Raw genomic sequence first — 25414 nt, 5'->3', positions numbered from 1 at the left:
ATTAGCATAAGCCCTAATGCTTAAAACTGTTAAATACTACACCTAGAAATAGGCATAAAAACAAATTTTTGCTCATGAACACATCATATAGAGATACAAAAAATTCGATCCTTACTGCTTAACATTATTTCTTAAGTCATCCCACTCTATTAGTAAAGCAGGTATACGTGAGAGAGGGCTAGTCCAGGAATGGTGTGACCAGGGATATCGTTTATCTCTCTGAAGAAGGAAGCAGAACAGTGTCAGGGAGCAGCCAGGACATCCACTGTTGCAGGATAACCATGAGCTATTCAGTAGAGAGTGGGGAGGAGCCCTGAAAACCCAGTGGACCATGGGCAGCAGGCTAAGCCCGGACCCAAGTGCCCTAGACCAAGAGCTGCTCCAGCACAGCCCCCTCCCAGCAGCTAGTAGTTCTCTATTATGCAGTGGTCTCCTGGTAAAGCCCAGCCTTCCCCCAGTACAGGTCCTTTTCGTGATTCTTACTGGCAAATTACCCAGAATCCCACAGCATTTGATTTTTACATAAGCCGTTTATTAGCAGATACCTACTGAATGAATTTAGGAGTGATTGAAATTTGGCATTCATAAACTAGAATTTGGCCATGGTTTCCTGAAGACAGATTTTTCCAAGTCTCTGCCACAAAGCACTTGGCAATTTGCAGAGATCTGGTGTGTGTGCCCACAAGCAAGTTGTAGTCGGAATTCTCAATTTGGAGGAAGGATGTTTTGTGTCCACCACATCATCAATGTTGTTTTAAGTTGGTCATGCTTTTTAATTGCTGCTATTTGTGTTTGTAATGAGAACTAACTGTTTAAATTCATGATCAGTTGAGGTTTCTGTGGCTGTTGGATTAACCCTATAGTGAGTTGTAATGCACATTTTTATCAACAGCACTTTGGGCTTATGATTTTCTGCTAACGATGCATTTATACGCGTTATGGTTTAACACTAACCATGTTACTACAGCAGATGTATACATACCCATCCCCCAATTTGTTTATGCAGTGGTATTTGTTGTTACCAGGTCTTTTCCCTTGGAGGATATGAATGGCCACGGGGTTGTCTGTCTTCCTACATAAGTCTTATCTGATTTGTTTGACCCAAAGACTCCAGACACTATCTTGTTCTTACTCTTTAACTCCAGGCTTTGGTATTGATCCAGTGCCTTTCTAGACTCAACTTCTGACAGCGGGGTCTCTACCTTAGCTCTTGCCTTGTTCCCTCTCTTCCCAGTGAATGACCCAGTCTTCGCCATACATTATTTAATAGTTCCCCTATGGACAGAATGTTAAATTGAAGCCTGTATCACTCAAGTAACATCACTGGGTAACTGATGCACGTACACTGATAAATTTTAGATGAATGTGAATAGATCATTATTTTTTTAAGTTTATTTATTTATTGAGAGAGAGGGAGAGAGAATGTGTGCAGGGGAGGGGCAGAGGGAGAGGAGAGAATCCCAAGGAGGCTCTGTGCTGTCAGCACAGAACTCGACACAGGGCTCAATTCCATGAACCTTGGGATCATGACCTGAGCTGAAATCAAGAGTCTGATGCTCAGCCGACTGAGCCACTCAGGCACCCCGGATCAAATAATAATAATATTATTATCTTTATTTATTTAAAAGATATATGTTGTATTAGCTCAGGCTGCCATAAGAAAATACTGTAGACTGGATGGATTAAACAACAGCAATTTGTTTCTCACAGTTCTGCTAAGTCCAAGTTCAGGGTGCCAGCTGATTCAGTTCCTTGGTAAGGACTGTCTTCTTGACTAACTGATGGCCACCTTGCTATGTCCTTAACATGAACAGAGAGGGAGGACTCTGGTCTGTCTTCTTCCTCTTAACAGGACACTAATCCCATCATGGGGGCCCCACCCTCATAAATTTTTCTAAACCTAATTACCTCCCCAAAGCCTCACCTCCAAATACCATCACAGTGGGTGGAGGGGCACAATTTAGTCCATAACATACATGTTTATTCAGGACACTTACAAAATTTCTCAAAGTGCAGACTTACCAGTCAAGTATAGGAACCCTAATGTCAAATGAAATTAGTTGTTTTATTGCTTTTTGTCCCCTGCTGAGAAAGAAGTCTTAACACCTTGTCTTTTGACTATGAAAATATGTTTATATTTTGTTTCCAGATATGCAGCAATGTAGCTTCCGTTTAAGTAGGTATAGTAAGCAGTTACTTTCATGGTCTCAGTTGAGATGTTCTGTTAGGCATTCTACTTTAAAAAGTCTGCCTGCCATTTTACCCGATGCCCCACATTATCACTCTTTTGGATTAAGACTTCAGACATATCTGTTAAAATACAAATACTTCCCAGGATAAGTGACAAGAATTATGATCAACATCCAAACAGGAGATAGGAAAGAAGTTTGGTACTGAAAGGAATATTCTATCATTCTAGTTTAGGTTCTATGTCATACATTTCATAGCTCCAGTTTCTTCTCCCCATTTGCTTCAAGTTTTGCCTCTAACCCCCTAAATCTCTCCTGTAATAGTAAGGCTACCCGGCTGGATTTTTTTCAGGCTAGACCTCATTGTGTGGCTCTGTCTTGGTGAAGTCACCAATGTGCCCTAGAACAGTGACTCCTGTAGTCAGGCATAGTGATGCTTACAAAGTAGAATATCAATGTATTGATTCTCAAAAAGGATCCATCGTTGCCCAAGGCCTGTAGTTGCCAAAAAACAAGGCTGTCTTCTAACTTCTGTGATCAAGGATTTCAGAGGCTGGAGTAGGTTTGGCAGAGGTTTGGGACTTCTGTCTGTGGGGTGAGAGGGAATGGATGGAGACCTTGGGTCATGGGAAGGGTATTTCACTTCAAATTACTAGAATTGGTGACAACCTCGGTTCATTAGAGAACCATGGTAGGAGTGGTTGAATTAAGGTATCAAGTTCAAGGCATTAGACTAGAACTGCGAAATCATTTACAAAGCCAAATGATTGATACCCAGATAGAATGAGAAGTGAGAAGGATATAGCCAAGGGAGAAGAGTTTTGAATGGCTGACATGAATAAAAGTAAAGTGAATGTCCACCACCCATTTTCATTTGGTCATGATTGTGCAGATTAGGGAGAAGCCAGTCCTCTTCCAGGCTCCCTCTCATCTGGGATCAGGCAAGACAAAAGGTGGTCAGGTCTCCCTTGGCTTCCTACCTCTGATTTTCTGGTTCATTCTCTACCTACTTTGACAACGACAGGAGACAACTTCTATGCATCAAGTCCAGTTTATCTTCAATTAGTTACTCACACTGCCCACCTAGTATTTTAGAGCAGGCTTTGAAGATCTGAACTCTAAAACTATATCTTGTTAGCTAGATATAACAAGAACACATGGGGTTGTTAATCTCAAGAAACTTAAGTGGATCCAAGAAGGTCTGAATTTTGCTGTAGGGCAGAAGTGTTGGGTTGAGAACCAGAAACCCTCTCACCTGGAAGACCCTCCCACCCCACCTCTCCTACCCAGTGCCCAGGACCCGTCAGTCATATTCTTTGGGCACACTGAACTAACAGTAGTCTTTCATAAATTGGGCAGTCACCTCTAAACTTTTTTTAGGTAGTGTATACCTCTTTAAGCCATCAACCTAAGCAGTGAAACAAAGAAAATAGAACACAGTAGTCATTACTATGGGAGAGGGCACTCTGTGTGGAAAACTTCTGTGTGAATTTTTCAATGGCTAGATATGTAGACCAAGTCATAGTGTCTATACACTTTGTGATATTAGAGAAATTCCAACCAGTCTGTCAGACTGTCCCTAGCTGGGCAATGGCAGCAGATAGGTGAATTCAAATGTATAAGCTTCTGGAAAAGTTACTTGAGCAGCAAGACCGTAGAAATTAGTACAGAAGTGATCTTGAGGGAGACCACCACCTCCCTGATGAACAGAACATGGTTTGAGAAACTAAGGAATGAACTTTACTGTTTTCATAAGGACAGCTACCACCACCAGAATTGTTTTATGTTCCTGGTATAGTGGATCTCTCTGATATAAAGTCCAGTGTGATACTGTCTTAAGGGCATTTGAGGTCAGGTGATAATGCAAGCCTTAGAGTCTCCATGTATTTTAGCTCCAGGAAATTGTGCTTTGAAAAACATTGGGCTAGACACACAGCTACTGTAATTCCCAGTGTGCCATGTTTAAAACCTTGGAAGGGCGATGGTGACTTGCTAGAGCAGAGAATGGAGCCAGGAGTAGGAACCTTCCATTTTGTGGTAAATTAGCTACCCTTCCACTAATGCCTTCAGTGAGTCACTTTGAATGTGTCTGAAAACAGAATGCTAAGTAGAAGCCCCTGTCTGTTGTTTACATTTGATTTGTCACTCAATTTCAGCAGCACTGAAATGTAAGTTTTTAGAATAGAGGATGTCTCAGAATGACTTAGTCTCAGTTACCCCTACTAATCAAACCGACAGGACAAAGTATCAGTCCAATGATTCTGGCTGCCTAATACATAAGTAAGTAATTGGAGCTCAAAGTTTTATGAAAAGAAGCCTCTGTCACTGTTTGCAAGTGCTGAGCATTCCGAACTTCTAGAATTGTTACCAGCTGGAATGGGTGGCTTGCATAGTGAGGTACCAGGCTCCCTTCAGTGTGGGCCTATAAGCTTTGACAGTGACCTTCATCACATGTTAGGTAATTGACCATGACCAATTTGAATTTCCCTCTAAAAAGAAGTACAAGGTTGGGGCGCCTGGGTGGTTCAGTCAGTTAAGCATCTGACTTTGGCTCGGGTCATGACCTCGCAGTTTGTGAGTTTGAGCCCCGCAATGGGGTCATCACTGACAGTGCAGTGTGGAGCCTGCTTGGGATTCTCACTCTCTCCCTCTCTCTCTGTGCCCCTCCCCCACTTGTGCTCACTCTCTCTTGCTCGCTCTCTCTCTCAAAATAAATAAATAAACTTAAAAAAAAAAAAAAAAAGAAGTACAAGGTCTGTTGCCCTAGGTCGTCTTTTGTGAAAGACTAGAATTAAACACACCTGTTCCCATAATAACAGATCAGGACAGATTGGGGAAGGCTACTGCTGGGACAGAAATGATCAGATTTCTGACTGAAAGCCATTATTTGATTAAGACCAGTTCTTCAGATATCCTGATGAATTGGAATTAACCGTGAGATTGGTTGATAGGTAGGCCTTGACTACTCTCAGTTCTGCTTCTGGTGAGAACATTCTTTAGCTCAGCATGGCAGGGGAAGTAGAGTTAACTTCTTCCGTTCCCTTGTTACCATGAGCCATATTTGTATTTCCTGGTGGTAGATAATGGTGTGGCCCAGGCTGAGCACTCCAGCACAGAGCGGGGTGGAGGTGTACCTTCTCTCTGGAGGTGCATCCATCCCGCCAAAGTCAGTGTGAGGTATACATCCCCACCTCCCTGGCTTCTCTGGAATCTGAAGGCCAGATGTTTTGACAAGAAGATATGGTCAGGAAGCCAGTAATCCTCAGACCTGACTGGAAGTCAGGTGACTTAGAAAGCTGCCAAGCTCACTAAGGTCATCTTTTCAACTTGTTTTGAGACCTTTAATCTGGGCCCCTAGTTAGAGCCCATTCCATGACAGCTCCTGGATGAGAAGCCAAAATTCAGTTGCACATCAGCCAACTGCTGTGTCCTCTCTTCCTCCTTGTCAAAAGCAGTATAAGGCAGAATCAATCCTATCTATTGGAACCTGGCTATCAAACAAATACCAGACAGTAGTCAAGAAACCCTATAGTGCTACCAGGTTGCATGAGCAGAACTCCCCATCAGACAAGATATCCAACTACCCTTTCTCTTTCTCCTCAGACTTCTGGCTCATTGTCAGGAATATTTTAATGTAAATTACAAATTTAAGCAGTTCCTCTAGATTCCCTCAGGATTTTGGGGGTGGGTTGGAGGAGAGAAAGCTTAGGAAGGGAAGACAACAAACAGAGCCTTTGAAAGCTACAAAGTTTTGCCTTAGTACTTTCCTGTGGATTATGGCTTTTTTGCTGAGTGCCAGATTTCCCAAGCACAGTAACTGGAATATAGCCACTCGACTTTCCATGCTGCCATAGTAGTAAATGTGCTTCTCTGAAGTCTGATTCTCTTTGGTCAGAGATAGGACAGATCCAGACAGGAGGTTAGCCAGGAGAGCCGGTGCCAGGGGTTGAATTCTTAGAGTGGGAACTAAGATGGTCAGGAGAAATTTACCTGAAGTAGCTGAAAACAGGAAGAGGCAGCGTAGGCTCAAGCCAAGTCCTTTGAATACGCCAGTGATCAAAGCTGAGATTGGGTGAAAACCAGACTAGAAAGTGAAAACAAGGGTGGCAAGCTGGAAGCTAGACAGAAATGGAACAGAACAGGACTCAGCTTAAAGGCCTGGAAACAAAGTAAGGATGCAGTAGGCAGTTGCCTACACCTTTTTTATTTTCTGCCTGGCAGGGGTACATGGTTGGGTCAACGTAATTTAGCAGACCCATGATAAATATCCAGTTAGTGATATGAAATTAACCAGGTCACAAGCAGTTTGCCATAGAGCAGCTCTTACCTACCCATTTACACAGGCTGCTTTTACCTACTCCAGGCCCTGATAAATCTCTGATAGAGCTTCTTCCAAAGTCCCAAATTTATAAGTTATTTATATTTGAGTGTTGTGTGCTGTGTAAAAAAAGAATGCCGTGATTTAATGGAGAGACTCACTCAAAATCATACTGCCAGCCATTACTTCTAGAAATGCTTCCAGGATTAGCTAAATTCATACATGGTGTGTGGATTCTTGCTAACTTCTATCTGTGAGGATGACACTTTCTTATCTTGTTCCTAGATTTTGGGTTGTGTTGTGTTTAAGTCATCTTTGTACTTAATCAGAATTACTAAAACTTAATATCCATGTATTCACTCATTTATTCAGTTCATATATATTTAGCCTATACTACTGATTGATTGACTCATTAATTCAGTCAATAAATATTACTACTTATTACGTGCAGGCACTGTTCTATTGAGGATGTAAAGTTGATCAAGATAGAGATCTTCCCCTCTGGTGCTCACAGTTTAGTGTAGATGAGAGAAAACATTCCAGAGCATAATAAGTGTAGATAAGCACAGGAGGTTATTGGGGACCCAATGGAAGGGGTGAGTTTCAGTATGAGTAAAATCATTTCCGGTATCACAGATTGTCGTCTCTTCCTCACTTCTTGCAGAGTGGTGTGCAAGAGAAAGCCAGCCATAGTAGATGCAAGATTAAGGCAGCTCGAATGTCTGTATGATGACGTTGTGGTGCATCAGCTATACTCTGAAAAGTGCATAGCCTCATTTTGCAGAGTTACTACCTGTGGTGTTTCTTGAAGTCAGTTTATTAGAAGCTTCTACCTTAAGTCCTTTGGCCACTGTACCAAGATAGTCTGTCTGTTGATGTGTTTTATTATATATAGATTAAAAGATTGCATTTCAGGAAAACCCAAGGACACTAGCAGGTACCAAAAACACTGTAAGTGTTGTATTCCCTAAGAAGTTCTTTCTCTCTCTTAGGAGAAAAGGCATTTGTCTTGTTTTTTGAAGGCATCAGTAATTGAATTGCAAGACACTTAGAGCCTACTAAACTAGGATCTGGGGCACCTCAGGCCACAGAGATGTTGGTGACTTCTAACAATCTGTGAAAACAAACACTGGGGAGGTCATTGTGTGTGCTTTCAGACTAGGACCGCCACTCTACAAATGCCACAATTGGATGTCACTAGTAAATATCATTGGCATAATCCAGTGTTGTTTGTTGAATGTTGTGCTAGCGGCACTCAGATTTTACGGATTGATGAATACCTCCCAAGGCCCAGATTCTAGTTATCTAAGTTGATCAAAGCAAACCATGTCTGCCCCCTTTTAAAAGCATAGATAAGGAAGCTGTATTCCTAATTTGGATCTTTGGAAGTGGCAACACATGAGAATGAGGTGCTTTTGCTTTAGTCCAAGGGTGATCATGTGCACAGAAGTAAACAATTTGCTGAGAAAACCATGCAGTTCCACCAGCATCATCATTTAACCATTTGGACAATGTGACAGTCAAGGAGGGAATCTAATGAATGGAACACATTGAAGATCTCAAGCTTGCCCTTGAAATGTGCACTTCAGCCTACATTCAAGCACACTGATCCTGAGCAGATGCTGTCTGTAAATGCTCATGTTGCTTTTAGCCATGGTTAATAATGGGGATGAAAAATAATGACACATCAAGGCATAGGAAACAAAAAAAAAGATATGACAGACTGGAAGTAACCAGAATCAGAAGTCTAGGAAACCATGAGGTACCTACAATGTGATACAGACAACCATGTGAGTGTGAGTGGGGATCCAGGCTGGAAAGCAGTGTTAGGTCCATGTCATTTATGAAGATAGGAAGAATAGGTGGATAATGTGGTCCCAGGGATTCAGAATGCAGTCTCTGAAAAGGTCAATGTTGATCAGTTAATGAAACCAATGCTGGTAAATAGGTTGTGACTTTCGACCAAGGGCAGGGGCTGTTTACTTCTGTTGTAATTTCATGGTCTCTGTGTATAGGTAGATAAGATATATAAGATATATATATATATATATATATATATATGATAAGATATATAAGATATATAAGATAAGATATACACACACATACACACACACACACGTACATACATATGACAGTTTCCATTAATCAAGTGCTAGAATCATGGAGCACATCTACATAGGAAAAGTGTCTCCTTAAAACAATACTTTGTACCAGGTGATACTTACCTGGCATTGCCCACGCTGGGCTGAGTCTTGAAACTAATTGTCAGATATCTATTCATAGTAATACCCAAAGGAGTAAGAATTATACATTCTATTATATAATTTTTCTCTGATAAAATTTTATTATATAGTTAACATAATTATATAAAACAAACCATGTGAAATAGGGATATGGTAAAAAAAAATCTAGCTCCTCTTCACTAACGAACTAGAAAATCTCTTTAGCTCATTGTCGTTAAACTAGTAATCTTCATTCTGGTCTGAGTTTCCCTTTTTCCAGTTCTTCTGACCTCCTCTTCACTCATCGTGTTCTTGTTCCAACCTGAGATGGTTACTTTGACTTACCCTTTATCTTTGGTCTTTACTTAAAAATTTTATCAACTGTATTTTTAAGATGAGTCTTCAAAATGAGTTCCACCAAATCCTTGAGGCCCTTACCTCCATGGGTCAAGCTTCAGACCTTTTCCTAACCTAAGCATTCAGGTCTCTGCATGGTGAACATTCTATCCCATTGTGTTGGGCCACATTCTACAACTAATTCAGCAATGGAACAGGGCTTTATTCTGATCCCTTTGTGAGGAAGCACACCTCTCTGATTGGGGTGCAAGCGGCATGTAATTTCTCCCATTGGGCAGAAACTTCCTGTTATGTGCCTCCAGCAGGAGCCTGAGAACTTCTTAGTTAAGTTTTGAAACTGCACAGTGACATAGACTACTCACATAAGAATTTCATTCAATCTTGACACCAACTGTGTGAGATAGATATTATCATACAAAGATGAGGCAATTGTCGAGAGTACAAAACAAGTAAGTAGCAGAACTATTCTGGGGATCCAGGTCATCTGATTTCAGTCCCAGACTGGTCCCTTTAGGACAGATTAAATGCACCGCACAGAATCATTAGAATGTTAGAAACTTTCCACCTAAAATTGGCCTTGGACTTAAAGCCTTTTTATCTTAAAGTAATGTAATTTCTGTTTTTTTTTTAATTTTTTTGTTAATGTTTATTTTTGAGAGAGACAGAGACAAAGCATGAACAGGGGATGGACGGAGAGAGAGGGAGCCACAGAATCCAAAGCAGGCTGCAGTCTCTGAGCTGTCAGCAAGAGCCTGGAGCGGGGCTCCAACTCATGAACCGTGAGATCATGACCTGAGCCGAAGTCGGAAATTCAACCCACCTAGCCACCCAGGCGCCCCTCTGGTTTATTCATTAATTTGGTTTACTTCTGACTGGCCACATTACATAAAATAATTATCACGTCTAATTAGAAGTATAAGTGATTCCAATGAATGAAAGCAGAAGCAAGCAATAAATTCCAATTCAATGATTATGAAAAGCAATTCAGTATTTAGCTAATTTTGAATAATGCATATAATTACTGTGTACAGAATTATTAGAAAAACTAAAACAAAGTAAATTTTACAAATAAAGGATAGTTTGTTTAGAAGTAACAGATATGATTATATTGAGATAGTAATAAATTCCACCATTTTTAAAGGAAAACCTATTGTGAATACTTTGGGGGATTTTTGTTTATTTGTTTCAAAAAGCATTTCCTTATCTCAGAATGTTGTCATAACAGAAATTCTGTCCCCAAACCAAGCAAGCCATCTATAGCATTTATGAAATCTGTCAGCTTATATTCTGAGCAAGCATTTTTTTGTCAGATATTGGATAGATATGAAAAGAATACTGATTAAAAAATGCAACAACAAAGGCATGTGTTTAATAATATATGAGATAGCATATATAAAAGCATGTTTAAATTTGTATATGACCTAGCATATAAAATATTTATGCCATGTCATACAAAATATATATTAGTGTAAGTATACAAATATAAAGATAAATATCCTGACGTGTAGTCAGAGGAAACACATATACCTTCCTCCTCAAAAAAAAAAAGAAGAAAGAAAATTCAGATTAGCCGAAGTTGAAAAATTGGCCCTGTTTTGTGAAAAAACACATTGAACTCTTTTTTTTTTTTAATGAAAATCTGTTTCATGTTTTTAAGTGTATTTATTTATTTTGAGAAAGAGAGAGACAGAGAGGCAAAGAGAGAGAGAGAGAGATAGGATCCTAAGCAGGCTTTGCATTGTCAGTGCAGAGCCCGACATGGAGCTCGATTCCATGAACTGTGCAATCATGACCTGAGCGGAAATCAAGAGTTGGATGATTAACCAACTGAGTCACCCAGGAGCCCCAGTGTCTTTTGTTTTTGTTCTCTCTCTGGTTTTTACGAGAGCATATGCTGTTGAAGGAGCTCATTTTCCCCCCCAGTGAATATTGCTCATTTTTTCTAGCCCAATTATTTGGACTAAGAAGACTAAGTTAAGATTAATTGGGGCAAGTTGATTGAGGGCAAGTGATTAATTGATTGATTGATTTTAGAGAGAGAGTGAGTGTGAGAGCAAGGGAGAAGGGTAGAGGGAGAGGGGGAGAAAGAATGAGAATCCTAAGCAGGTTTCACACTCAGCACAGAGCCCGATGAGGGGCTTAATCCCACAACAGTGAGATCCTGACCTGAGCAGAAATCAAGAGTTGGACCCTTAAACAACTGAATCACCCAGGTGCCCCTCAAGTGGTATATTTTAAAAAGTGCTAATAAAACTGATCATCTTTAATAAGATTTGGAGAAAACTTGCATCACTTTTTTAAAAAGGCTGATAAGGGGCGCCTGGGTGGCGCAGTCGGTTAAGCGTCCGACTTCAGCCAGGTCATGGTCTCGCGGTCCGTGGGTTCGAGCCCCGCGTCAGGCTCTGGGCTGATGGCTCGGAGCCTGGAGCCTGTTTCCGATTCTGTGTCTCCCTCTCTCTCTCTGCCCCTCCCCCGTTCATGCTCTGTCTCTCTCTGTCCCAAAAATAAATAAAAAACGTTGAAAAAAAAATTAAAAAAAAAGAGGCTGATAAGCTGATACATCTTGAATTCGTAATGTTCTGCACCACTGAAATAGTACATCAGAGTGTTTTGAAGTTTGAATAGTTAGATAAATAGGTTATATGTACTAATTCCAAATAATAAAATATATCATGTATTTCTATGTCTTATATTTCTACTCTTTGTTTCTGGTAGATTGTGGATGGAATATTTATATAATGAAATTGTTAACTACTTATGTTCCTAAATTTGTTTATATGCACTACAGATCTTTTTAAGATCTTCAAGTGACTTCAGAAAAATACTATCTTACCTAATATTTCAGTGATTTGTATTTAAACTAAATCCTAATTCTTATCTGTTTTTATGTCTTAATAATTTTTATTATTGTGGTGATAGTAAAGCAACTTTGGACAGCTTTAGAAAATACAATAAAGCAATGCACTAATTTACTCCCCACCAGCACTGAATGAAAAGTATGACTAATCTTTTTATGTTAGGCAAAATACGATCATTGTTTTATTTTGGATACCTTTATTTTTTTGAATTTGAACATTTCTTCAAAAACTCATCGGCCATTTTATTCTATTTTGAGTATTGACTGTTCATATTCTTTGTTTTTTTTTTTCTGTTGGGATATTTTTTATCTTATTACATACAGCTTTTTATAAACTAGACTCTTAAGCCTTTGTGAAATAAATATATATATATATATATATATATATATATATATGTCACTTTCCTTTTGTTTTTTACTTTTCAGTTGTGTGTAAGTAGGGGAGCCTGGGTGGCTCGGTTGGTTAAGTATCCAACTTGGGCTCAGGTCATGAGCTCATGGTTCGTGGGTTCAAGCCCCGCCTCGGGCTCTGTGCTGATAGCTCGGAGGCTGGAGCCTGCTTTGGATTCTGTGTCTCCCTCTCTCTCTCTCTCTCTCTCTCTCTCTCTGCCCACCCACCACTCACACTCTGTCTCTCTCTTAAAAATAAATAAGCATTAAAAATTTTTTAGGGGCGCCTGTGTGGCTCAGCGGTTAAGCGGCGGACTTCGGCTCAGGTCATGATCTCACGGTCCGTGAGTTCGAGCCCCACGTCCGGCTATGTGCTGACAGCTCAGAGCCTGGAGCCTGCTTCAGATTCTGTGTCTCCTTCTCTCTGACTGTCCCCTGTTCATGCTCAGTCTCTCCCTCTCTCAAAAATAAATAAAACATTAAAAAAAATTAACAAAAATTAAAAAAAAATATTTTTAATTTTGTGTATATTTATGGAGTGCAGATGTGTAGAGTATTTTATTTTTATATAACCAAATTTATCAGCCTTTTCTGGCTTTCATGCTTAGAAAGACCATCATGGAACATGTAAAATGTTCATCCAGATTTTGGTGCCTTCATGATTTCTTGGTTTCAGAATCTATTTTCATGAAAAAATATAAGGATATCCAACTTTATTATTTTCAAATATGTGGCCAGTTATTTCAGTACCTGTTATGAAATAATGTACTTCTCTGCTACTATGAAATATAAATCTTATTAAGTACTGAACTCCTGCATATACTTAGATCTATTTATAGAATTTATATTTTTGTGCACTGAAAAAACTCATTTCTTTCTGAAACTCATTTTTTTATTAGTGTATTCTTTTTTAATGTTTATTTATTTATTTTGTGAGAGAGAGAGAGAGCAAACATGAGTGGGGAGGGGCAGAGAGAGGGAGACAGAGAAGCCCAAGCAGGCTCCACGCCATCAGTGCAGAGCCTAATATGGGGCTCAGTCTCACAAACTGTGAGATCATGACCTAAACTGAAATCAAGAGTCAGATGCTCAGCTGACTGAGACATCCAGGGGCCCTCATTACTGTATTATTAACAAGTACTTAATATATGGTAAGGTACACCCCCTTTTACTTTCTTAAGTTTTTTAAATAAATATTTTTATCCATTGTATTTCTTCTTTTGCCTTAGTTTTAGACTCATTGGTCATATGACACTAGCACTTTTGTTGTTATTATATTCAATCAGATTAATCGGTAAGAATTAAATAGTTTATAGATATGAAACTTAAAAAAATTTTTTTATTGTTTATTTTTGACAGAGAGACAGAGCATGAATGGGGGAGGTGCAGAGAGAGAGGGAGACATAGAATCTGAAGCAGACTCCAGGCTCTGAGGTGTCAGCACAGAGCCCCACGTGGGGCTCGAACTTACAGACCACGAGATCATGATCTGAGCTGAAGTTGGATGCTCAACTGACTGAGCCACCCAGGCGCCCCATGAAGCTTTTTTTAAATGTTTTATTTCTTTGAGAGAGAGAGAGAGAGAGAGAGAGAGAGAGAGAGAGAACAAGCAAGGGAGGGGCAGAGAGAGAGAGAGAGAGAGGGAGACACAGAATCTGAAGCAGGCTCCAGGCTCTGCGCTGTCAGCCTGATGCGGGGCTCGAACGCATGAACTGCGAGATCATGACCTGAGCAGAAGCCAGACACTTAACCAACCAAGCCACCCAAGCGCCCCTATAGATTTAACCTTTTAAACTTGCCCTTTAATGAAGTTATTTTTCCTTATACCCCTCAGTGAAGTTTGAGGCTTCCTATATATAGGCTCCCTATTTCTTTGTTCATTACAATGGTTTTGTGAAAGTTTTTAATTGTAAGCAGAAAAGAAAAAAGTTGACTCTTGCTGAGGAAGCAGGAAAACAGTTATTCCAAATATGTTAGGTAGTTCAGTTAATCAGCAGGTGGGCTCGAGAACCAGGTTCAAGGGTAATCTTCCAAAGAAAATTATCAGACCCACCAAAGCAAGATCTGTTGAGAAAACTGTCACCACTGCCACCATCATGGGGACTCGTAGTTCAGGTCACAGCTATCACCTCTGCACTAGGAATTCAAGTCTACAGCAGCCTCCTTTACTTCTAGAAGCACTTCCACCTCTTTATCTCAGTTGCATTGGCTAGAACTTCCAGAATAATGTGACTATTAATGATAAGTATCTGTTTCTTACTCCTGCCTTTACTGGAAAAATGTGTCATTCATTTTGGTTCACTGTTATGTATCAGTCCCTGAAAGTGTTAGAGAAGTCATCTTCAATTCATAACACATTAAAAGATTTGTTCTATTTCCTTTTAATTTTGTGGGTTTTTTTCCCTCATCAGACATGAATTTTATCAGATGTTTCTTGCTTAAATGATCATATGCTTTTTAAAAAAAAAAATTAACCTATTAATGTAATACAGTAATGGGTTTAAAATCTCTCGTTTCTTTCCTATTATGTCACAAAACTGATACTTGCTCTTCTACATCTTTGTTCAGAACTAGAAGCAATTTCTTTATCACCATTAGTCTGGACAAGTCCTGGAAATATTAATAAAAATATCTTGATGGTTTTACTCTGTATCCATTTCCATTTTTATGAGTTCCCTCCTCATTTTTATATGAAATTACTTTTTCCTATTTTAGTGTTTAGTTTGTTTCCCTTCTTTTTTATTTTAGATCAGGCGTCTTATGGGACCAAATTTTCCTCTGAGTACAATTTGATCCCATCACATATTTTTAATAAATCTATTGTTTTAATGTTCTTTTTGGCATCTACCCTTTTAATTTCTCCTTTAAGCCAAGAATTACTTTATTTTTTTATTTTTTTAACGTTTGTTTATTTTTGAGACAGAGACAGAGCATGAATAGGGGAGGGGCAGAGAGAGAGGGAGATACAGAATCTGAAACAGGCTCCAGGCTCTGAGCTGTCAGCACAGAGCCCGATGCGGGGCTCGAACTCACAGACCGCGAAATCATGACCTGAGCCGAAGTCGGACGCTTAACCGACTGAGCCACCCAGGCACCCCCCAAGTATTATTTTAAAAGAATACTTTTAATTTTTAAGTCCTTCTATTTCTCATATCTTCCAAAAACTGATTTCTAGTTTTATCACATAGAGGTAGAGAATGTGGTCCGTAGTTTGTTTTCATTTCAGCAGGAAACCTGAAGAAACCAGGAGTCAAACGTAGTAGATTCATACCGGGCATGAATGTTCTCTTTTATCTTTCTTTAAAATATTTTAAAGTAAGCTTAGTATTTGCATAAGATAGCAGATAAACTATTATTCTTTTTTTGTTTACTGATGGCAGCATCGATTTAAGCGTCTTTTATGCTCAACCTGGGTTACAATTTGTCTCAATTAACCCAATATGCCTACTTTCATAAACTGTTAAGGATGTTTGAGTTTTTTCTTTTTTACTTTAACGTAGGAAGTTCTTTTCTGCTCTCCTATATGAATGTATTATGTTATTACTCATTTATGTAAAATAATTATTTAAAGTACTACATACTTTTGTTTGCTATAATTTGGGCTTATTTTTGATACAACTTTTTTGTATGGCTAAATTCCACTTTTAATAATATTCTTTTTTGTTCGTTTCCTTGTTATTTTGTAGAACATGGTTGGGGAGTGGGCCTTACCAGAAGAAATGGTTGACAATTTACCACCCTCCAACAACAACATATTGGGTCATGTGATTCACAGATTAATTGAAAAATCTCATCCTCCTCAAGTCAAAGCAACAATACCAGAATTACCTTCATTTGCTATTAAAGGGTGCTTATTGGGGAAAACATTTAGTGGAAAAACTACTGCTCTGAAGGCTCTACAAAAAGGTAGAATTTCCTTTTTCTTTTTTTCCCCCTGCTTATTGGATTCTATCTACATTGACTGTAGCTTCAAATGACTATGTCTGTAGACAACATACATAAGAATCTGCTGCTATAGTGAGAAACTCTGTCATCATCAAAAATTTTATAATAGACTGATCATATAATTACTTGTCCAAGGCAGACACTTTTAAGATTTTAGAGTCATAAACTGGGACTGTCCCAAGCAAACCTGGATATATGGATATGTTATATACTGATAGTACATAGTCTAGAGAAATACCAATTGTAAACTTTTCCTCGTAGATTTTATTTACCTACCAATGAAGGAGGAAATTAATAATTTGTAACAAATACAAAAGAAATCTGCTTAAAATTATAAATGTTTTAATTCTTCACATCTGTTGAGTTCTGTCTTTTTAATGAGGCTTTGGCTTTTTCTGTTGAAGTCCGTTCAGCTAAAAGCATAGGTTTCCATTGGTTTAGTTCACTTTTATTCAATTACACTAATTTTTTGCTGTTTTTATTTCAAAACTCAAAATTTACAGACTAGTCCATGTTAAACTATTCTAATGCAGAGAAAGGTAAGGTAGATCATTATTGAAATGTTAAAAGTACCTCCTTAAAAAGAAGCTTGACAAAAGCACAATGAGATATTACTTCACACCAAGATGGGTACAATAAAAAAAAAAAAGGAAAATAACAAGTGTTAGTGAGGAAGTGTTGCTTGGAACCCTCATACGTTGCTGGTGGGAAAATAAAATGGGGTAGCCACTATGGAAAGCAGTTTGGTGGTTCCTCAATAATTAAACAAAGAATTACCATATGATCCCAACAATTCCACGATGGAATGTATACCCCAAAGGATCGAAAACGGGTGCTCAAAATAAATCTTATGCAGGAATATTCATAGCAGCACTATTAAAAATAGTCAAAAGGTGCGAAAAAAATCCAAATGTCACCTGATGAATGGAAAACAAAAATAGTATATCTACACAATGAAATATTATTTCTCAGCCATAAAAAAGGAGTGAGTACTACTAATACATGCTACAACATGAATGAACCTTGAAAACATGATGCTGAATGAAAGAAATGATACACAAAAGGCCACATACTGTATGATCCATTGATATGAAATATCCAGAATAGGCAAACCCATAAAGACAGAAGGCAATTTACTGGTTGCAGGCACAGGAATAAGAGAGATACAGAGTGACTGCTTAGTGGGTATCAGGTTTCCTCTTTGGGTGATGAAAATTTTTTGGAATGAGATAGTGGTGATTGTTAGACATGTAAATGGCCTAAACACTTCTGAGGTGTATCTTTTACCATAGTTAAAATGGTTAAATTTATGTTATGTGAATTTTACCACAACAAAAAAATAAGCAGCTTGATCCAAAAGACAATTCTAGGGAGCCCAAAAGACAGTATTATGGGGTGAAGCCAGCATGGAAGGATAATTATGTCAATTTCCTAAATGAAGTAATTAATAAAATTGTCTGCTGTACTTTAGACTTTCCTATTCAGGTACTTTCTATTGACACTCTTGTCCAAGAAGCCATCAAAGCATTTCATGACAATGAACAAGTCAGTGAGGCCCTACCAATTGAGAAAAAAGATGAAGAAAAGGCTCTACCAGTTCAGCAAGAGACGAGTAAAGAAAGCCAGGCAAGTGTGATTTTAGTTTTCTTTTCTGCTCCTCATATTCTAATGGAATCTAAGAGATCTTCTAGACCAGAGGTTAACAATGTTTTCTATAAAGGTCCAGAGAGAAAATATTTTAGGTTTTATGGGCCAAGAGGCAAAATCAACGTTACTGTGTGGGTGTTTATATAGCAAAAGAGAAGATTCCTCCCTCCCACTCCCCCAACATACTCCGGTTGCCTGGATGGGTCCTCTAGGGTGGTTAGTCCACTTTGCACCCAGTTACCATCAGCAGGAGACAATCTTCTGAGAAAGAGCCACAGGTTGGTAAGACTGGTAAGGGGGCAAAGGGGCTGACTTGCAAGAGTTTGGAAGTGGGTGGGGTATGAGTGTTGTGGGCAGAATTCACCAAGTTACCAGCTCTCAGAGTCATATTCCACCACTGAGACCCTGACAGTGGCCAACGGTGAAGTCTCCATCGCATAAAGACCCGTGCCAGCTTTGGGTCACGGCCAAGGCAGGTGGTGGTGGGGGGGGGGGGGAGAATAGCAGAGAAGGGGTGGAGGGGGATACCAGACTTGGTCCCCTGGCTCACAATGCTGTTCCACAGAGGGATGCCCAGGGACTATATGCAAAACAGTTGGCCAGCTGAATTTGGTCTGTGAGTAGATCTCAACCAGAGGGGTTAGTGAAGGAGGGGGAGATCTTCTTGTGGTTTACCTGCATCACATTCCCATAAATATTGCATCTTGCTACATTATTGCATGAAGATTCTAAGGCAGGAAACCGGAGAATGTGACCCCACCTTGAGAATCATAATGTGGTCCAGCACCCTCATTTTAAAGGAGAGACAATAGAGGTCCCAAGGATAAATTGGCTTGCTCGGGGTCGGAAGGCTTATTGATGGCTAGGCTTTGAATGGAAACCAAGATTCTAAATCCAGTACTCTTTCCCCTACCTTATGTTGTCTCTGCAATTGAATAAACTTGCAAAGAATCTAACCCAGATCATTTGCATCGGTTGCAAAATAAATACCATTTAACCAGAAGTTATGAAAATAACTGGGAGAAGTGTGGGCTGCCTCTTATTCTGATGATAGATAATGTACATGTTTTTTCTTTATTCCCTTATGGCTATGACTGACACCTCTAGGATTGTTCTTTCTAAAATAGTGTTTCATAAACTCTACCTCTTTCTCAGGTTTCACTGTATTTTTATTTTAATTTTTAATGTTTGTTTATATCTAAGAGAGTTAGAGACAGAGAGTGAGCAGGAGAGGGGCAGAGAGAGAGGGAGACAGAATCTGAAGCAGGCTTCAGGCTCCGAGTTGTTAGCACAGAGCCTGACGCGGGGCTCAAACTCATGAACTGTGAGATCACGACCTGAGCCGTTGTCAGATGCTTAACCAACTGAGCAACCCAGGCACCCCTCACTGTATTTTCAAAATAGCAGTTGCTGTATTTTACATAGTAATTGAAGATCACTGGAAAGACAGAGTACACCACAGGCTACTGTATGTTTCTATAAGAATAATCATCAATTTTACGTGTTTTTAGAAATCATTCAGTTATTCTTAATATCATTAAGGTCATAGATAAAATAGTGTGAACCTTACTTATAGAAATAAAATTTTAAATGTTATTAAAATATGATAATGTTAAGATTTCTGTGTGTGTATGTATGTTTTCTCCCCAAAGGATCTACAGGATGTATCTTCAGCTTATCCAGCTTCAAATGAAGCATTGCCAGAAACAGAAGGTAAAACTGTACTTAGTAAGTGAGATATCCAAACAAATCATCCATTTTTTACATTTGAGAGACAGACAGATAAATAGTAAGTGCACATGTATGTGAGCACAAACTTGCTTTCAGGGAAAGAAAAGGGAGACAAGGAGAGTTTTGCATAGTTGTCTACCTGGTCATTTAACAGAGAGAGCAAGGTAAACACAGAAGTCCCCAACCCTTGTCTATAAATAGGGATAAGAGATAAGTATTACAAAGGAATCTTTTTTTGCTCCTTCAGATAGTTGCTCGGTTTTGTTGTGATGTGATAACATCTGATGTGATAACATCCAGGATAAATCCTCCCTCTCCCTGGCTTTGCAGGGAGACAGTATTTTATTGTTTCTTTTCGCCCAAGCAGATCTGGGTGAGTGGTAGGGTTGGGGCTCCCTGCACACTGCTGTGTTCTTCAATGGTTGAGGGAGGCTACAGGGTCTGGTCTCTTGCATCCCTGCTGAAGAGTGGTTCCCTACCTAAAGTTAAGTTGATTTCCAGCTTTGGGCAAGGCAAATAAATAGAACCTGGCTTCCAAACCTAATGAAAAGTAACCTCACTTGGGATCTGGGTTCTAGACTTTCAGATGCTCTTTAGAAACATTGAAGGAAAACAATTTTAAGTCTTAAATATCTTTTCTAGCTGTGCTAGTGAAGGCTTGCCATATTTAATAGTTTCCTCATGTTCTAGCACACAGTTCAGATCATCCTGTGCACACGTCATTATTGCCGTCACCACTGGACCATGTGGTGAGCATGAAGCTCTCCAAGAGCAGTTGTATTTTCCATCCTTTCAAAGGGTGTAATCTGTCCCTTATTTCAGTTATGTGTTTCTTACAAGATAATTTTGGTTGATTTTTAATCTATTATAAGTATTGTATGACATATTTTATTACAAAAGTCCAGTTAATTATAAACAGACTCTGAAAACTTGTTTTTTTCCCATAGAATTCAAGTAAAAAACTCCAAAGTCTGACTTCCAGACTTTTCTACTTTGAGACATATTTATTACCTATAACTTGATAATTCAGGAAAATGAAAATTAATGAATTATCATTTTAACAAATTTTCTTCAGAAACTTGGCTATTTTTCTGAAAAGAAAACGCAAACTGTATTAAAGTATTCCTAATGATATTATTATGAGTGAGCCATAAGGGAAGGAAGGAAGTGGAAAACACCAAGCCACACAACGGCCAGGATTTTAATGTTGTGGAACAAAGATGAAGCCATTCTGTGGTGATTCTGTTCTTTCCTCTGAGCGTCTCAGGCATGGCTGGATCCAATAACCCATCTGTCCAAAACCATGGATGATCACATACTAACATGGTTCTTAGTGGTAAATACTGGACTTTATTCTTAACACTTTTCCTATTGCTAGGTACTGAAACAAATAAAACTCCAAAAGCTGAAGAAGTCAAATCAAGTGATAGTTTCTCTGAAGTAAGTATTGTAATCTAATTTTGGCTACTAGTAGATTGAAGTATGTCATGATTCATAGTTTCTTGGTATGTCTTCAAATGGAGTGAAATAGCAATGTGCTCCTTTTTTGGTTTAAAGTAATTATTATGGTAAAATAGTAACTAAATCTGAGTTACTTAATATTCTTTATATTCTTAATATTCCTTATCCCTAAAGCAGTGGAAATTGCTATTCAGTTTTGCCAGGTAAGAAAATAAGTTTGTGATTTTTTAAAATTTTAATCATATGTCAAACTTATATTTTATGTGTTTTTCTTTACCACTGAATTTATTACTTCTCTTTCCTTTCCTACTCTCTTTATCTTTAAATACTTTTTTTCCCCAGAATTTCTCCTTAGACCTATTGGTGACTCTTCAGAATGTTTTATTAATCCCTGAAATACTCACAACAATTCACTCACTGTGACTTCTAATGGAAACTAGCATTTTCTTGTATAGTATTGCTTTTCTGTATGTGGAGATATCTTTTTGTCATCAAATACAATGTCCTGATTAATCAAGAAATTTTATTTGCTTTATTTTTATTATATTTAGTTACTTTTATTATGTGATTCACCTTGGGAAACAATTTTAGTTTTCAAATATTTTAATTTGAAAATTCCTTAAAGATAGAAAAAGTTTTGGAAGGATATACACCAATCTGTAAGTATGACAGCCAGTGAAGAGGGAAATGGGCTTAGAGAAAGTGATGAAGGGGAATGTATCATTTTTACTCTGTGTATTTGCAATATAAATTAACAGAAAGGCTAGGTGTATTTTTTATATTTACTTTTATTGAGTTACAAATCCTCCAAATTCCATATTCAATTCAACGCAAAGGGCATACTTTTTGTGTGTGTGTTCATTGTTGTAATTATTTGGGATATGTCAGTGAACAGAAAAGGCAAGGTTGTTGGACCTTAAAGAGTTTACATTCTAATGCAGACAGATAACAAACCATAAACACCGAGTAAATGAATTATATGACCCATTAGATGGTAATGAGTCAGAAGGGAAGAAAATGTAGAGTGAAGTAAGGGGTCAGAAGCAAAGGGGTCAAGGCCATAGAGGTGCGGAAAGAGGGAAGGTTGCTATATTAAATGGGATAAGCCTTCTTTGAGAAAGTGAGATCTAACCAGATTGAAAGAAGATTGAGAGAAAATTCCAAGTGCATCTGGGGAAGCATTTCAGGCAGTAAGAATAGCTGGATGGCAGCCATGAGGCAGGAAGGTGACTGGCCAGCAAAGTGGGGTTAGAGAGATGAGCTGGAAGGGAGAAAAGTCAGGTCAGCCTTACAGGCACAATGAGGACATTTGAAGTAAACAAGGAAACTTTACAGGGTTTTGCGTAGACATCTAATATCATTTGACTTGTAAAATACTTCCTGGTGGTTGAATTAAGAATCAGCACTAGGGAATTTTCCTGTTCATAAAGCAGCTTTATTGGACTAGCCCTTCTACAGATAATGTTACCAATGCGGGACAAAATAGAAAAGCTAATTATTTGATGGCCAAAAGCCAACAGGAAAAAGTCAAAGTGGAAGACAGGCAGGCAGCCTAAAACAGGCATGAACTGTGTGGCATTGGACCACTGAATCAAGGGAACTTCCCTGGTCAAGAGCCATACTTGTACAGGTTATCCCAGAGGCACACCATGTCTGTGTAGCACGAGAGTGGCTAGAACTCAAGCAGAAATCTTTAATAGTTTCAGTTTAAGGTATTAGAAAATGAAGGTTGGCAATGCCAGAGCAGCTAAGAATTCAGAGGAAGATCTTGGCAAGGAGGGACCCACACAGAGGAGCCTCAATATCCATACACACTTCCCCTGGATGCTTGGCTGACTCCAGAATTGCGCCAGATGATCAGTGTCTTCACCAGAGAGCATGACCATTTAATTTTTCCCCCAGACATTTGGATTCTGACTTTTAAATTAGTTGTACTCTACCACTCATTGTTTATTTTCACAGCTCACTGTGCGTGCTCAGCTTGGTGCAAAATCAGAAAAGTTGCTGAAGAAAGGAAAGAGCATTTCTGACATGTTGCTAGTTAGCATCATGGTAAATGCTATTAAGTACGTATTTTTTTAATCTACTAATATATTCTTTATCAGATAGAAGTATATAAAGAATAATATAGCAGTATTTTTTATTTTTAATATCTAATCAATACTACCCATCTACATGAGAAAACATACAGCAAGATAAAGACATGTTTATGATTTACATGTTTATATTTCACTTCTCCCACTTTACCAGTCTTCACTCACCCAGGTGAAGTTCAGGTTCTATTCCCTCAGGAATTCAAGGAGTCATTAGATACTTGGAAAAGCCAAGGGACAGATTATAGAGGGGAGAGACCCTGATTGTGTGGTCACAAGTCAGTGCCCTTCCTTGTTTTATGTTTCAGGAGAAGGAATTGGACCCAGGGACCCAAAGGCTCATCAGTGCTGGATGGGAAGGCAATGAGAAAAGGAGGTTGCACAGACAAGAAAGGAGTTCTAACAGAGAAAGAAATTAAATCATAAATTTTAATCCAAAAACCAAAATCTCAGTTTTATATAATTAGGGGTTTAGAAGAACAGAGTTTAAGTTTGTTCCCCTTTCATACAGTTTTTCAATATAAAGATCCAAAATAATAATTCTTGGAGCTCGATTCTCTATGGAGGATGTGGCACTGAAAGCAAAAACCCAAGAAATGCTCCTTACACTACAACAACTTATAATCTAATTGAGATAAAGAAGCCTCACTTGAGTTTTTCTCAGTTATGAAATACAATAATTATTCATTGTATAGCGAAGTGGATGAGAGCAGAGGAGTTCAGGTTAGGCAGTTACAGCTCCATGCTGGGTCGGGCGGAGTAGGAAGAAGTCTCCAGGTTGACATTGTGAGCATCCACAGTGTGGTAAGCTCGGTGCTGGGTTCTTAAAATGGATCATTTCAGTTTATCCTCATAATGCCCTGTAAAGTGTGTTATCCCACTATGTGTAGAAGAGAAACAGATTCAAACCTATGACCACAAGCTAGAAAATGCAATGCTTATTTACCTAAGTGAGGAGATCAGTTTGTTTGAAGTAAATGATTCAAGACTGTGAGAGATGAAGAGTTATAGGGAGGCAAGTTGTGGCCAGTTAATTTTAAATACCACGTTACGGCCTCTGAAATATCTTTGGAGGGCAGCAGGGACCTACAGAAAGATTTTAAGCAAAGGAGTGATTGTGGTGTATTAATAAGCCTCATCTTAGCTGTAAAGTAATAAAATTTGTGCCAAAGGAGGTTACTGTGGAGTTGAAGGAAAGGTAAAGGCAAGACTCATTGTATTGCTACTTCCAGAGTACTTGTATCTATCAAAATGTTAATGGTTTGTCCATTTTCAATTTAGTAAGATACCTGTGGATCAAGGATGGGTCTTGGATGGTTTTCCAATGACATTAAACCAAGCAAAGCTTCTGGAGGAAGCTCTCACGGGCTGCAACAGAGAGGTCCTAGAAATGGAGGAAAAGAAAGCACAAATATCCACATTGGCTGTTGATACTAAAGCCTCCAAAGAAGTTCCTCTTCCTCCTTCTGCATTTGATTTTGTCATGTTATTAGATATTTCAGATAATTCCTCACTGGATCGCATGAATGACACGATGGGTAAGCTGGATACTTTTCCCCTTTGTTTTGATATTCTTTTTTGTAACTCAAAGCTCTTTATTCATTTCTTCTTTGACTGAATGGGTGAGTATTCCCATTTACAATTAGGAGTGGTAATAAGAAATCCATTTCAGATTTTCCAAAGAATTATCTAGCAGAGCACGTTTGCCTCCTGCTTTAACTGTTGCTGTTCAGCACTGTAGAGAACTAGCAGAGAATTCTATGCCAACTGCAAGCATCTCACTGAACACTTCCCTCAATTTGGCAGCTTCCCTAGCACAGAGGTGCCCTTTTTGAGACTTGCATGCATGGAGAAGCTTCTTGTGGCTGTTTAGTACACCTTGGTGGGTCACATCTAATGAAGGTCATAAATCTCATCTGTTCTGCAAAGCAAGGATCTGATAACTTCCTTCCCCGAGATTGTGTGTGAAGTCAGAGAAGCAGTATCAGTTGGCTGAAGTCCTCACATGGGGGGGTTGAATAGTCTTTCCAGTAGTCATGGTTTGTTTAAGTACTTTTTGTCATTAGAATGAAAATATGACTTTATTCCACAAATGAAATACTTACGGGGAAAACAGATCCTCTTGAACCTTCTCTTGTCAACTCATGAGGTATTTATTTGACCAAGGGAAAGTTACTTCATTATTCTAAACCTGAGTTTCACAA

At 38.8% G+C, this 25414-nt stretch overlaps 1 protein-coding gene across 4 annotated transcripts in view; it reads left to right on the top strand.

Moving 5' to 3' along the window:
- Positions 1-25414, top strand: part of SPEF2 (sperm flagellar 2) — a 184443-nt gene that overhangs the window by 51401 nt on the left and 107628 nt on the right. For all 4 annotated transcript variants that reach the window (XM_042996620.1, XM_042996611.1, XM_042996618.1 and 1 more), the window contains 6 exons: positions 16020-16239; positions 17750-17904; positions 19578-19638; positions 21035-21096; positions 23080-23183; positions 24492-24748. In XM_042996620.1, coding sequence (XP_042852554.1) covers positions 16020-16239; positions 17750-17904; positions 19578-19638; positions 21035-21096; positions 23080-23183; positions 24492-24748 — 859 coding nt within the window. The remainder of the gene's footprint in view (positions 1-16019; positions 16240-17749; positions 17905-19577; positions 19639-21034; positions 21097-23079; positions 23184-24491; positions 24749-25414) is intronic.

The sequence above is a fragment of the Panthera tigris genome, chromosome A1 (genome assembly GCF_018350195.1).
Source record: "Panthera tigris isolate Pti1 chromosome A1, P.tigris_Pti1_mat1.1, whole genome shotgun sequence".
NCBI classification, from domain to species: Eukaryota; Metazoa; Chordata; class Mammalia; order Carnivora; family Felidae; genus Panthera; species Panthera tigris.
Note: the sequence above shows the minus strand (reverse complement) of the source record. Positions and strands in the feature narration are given on the sequence as shown.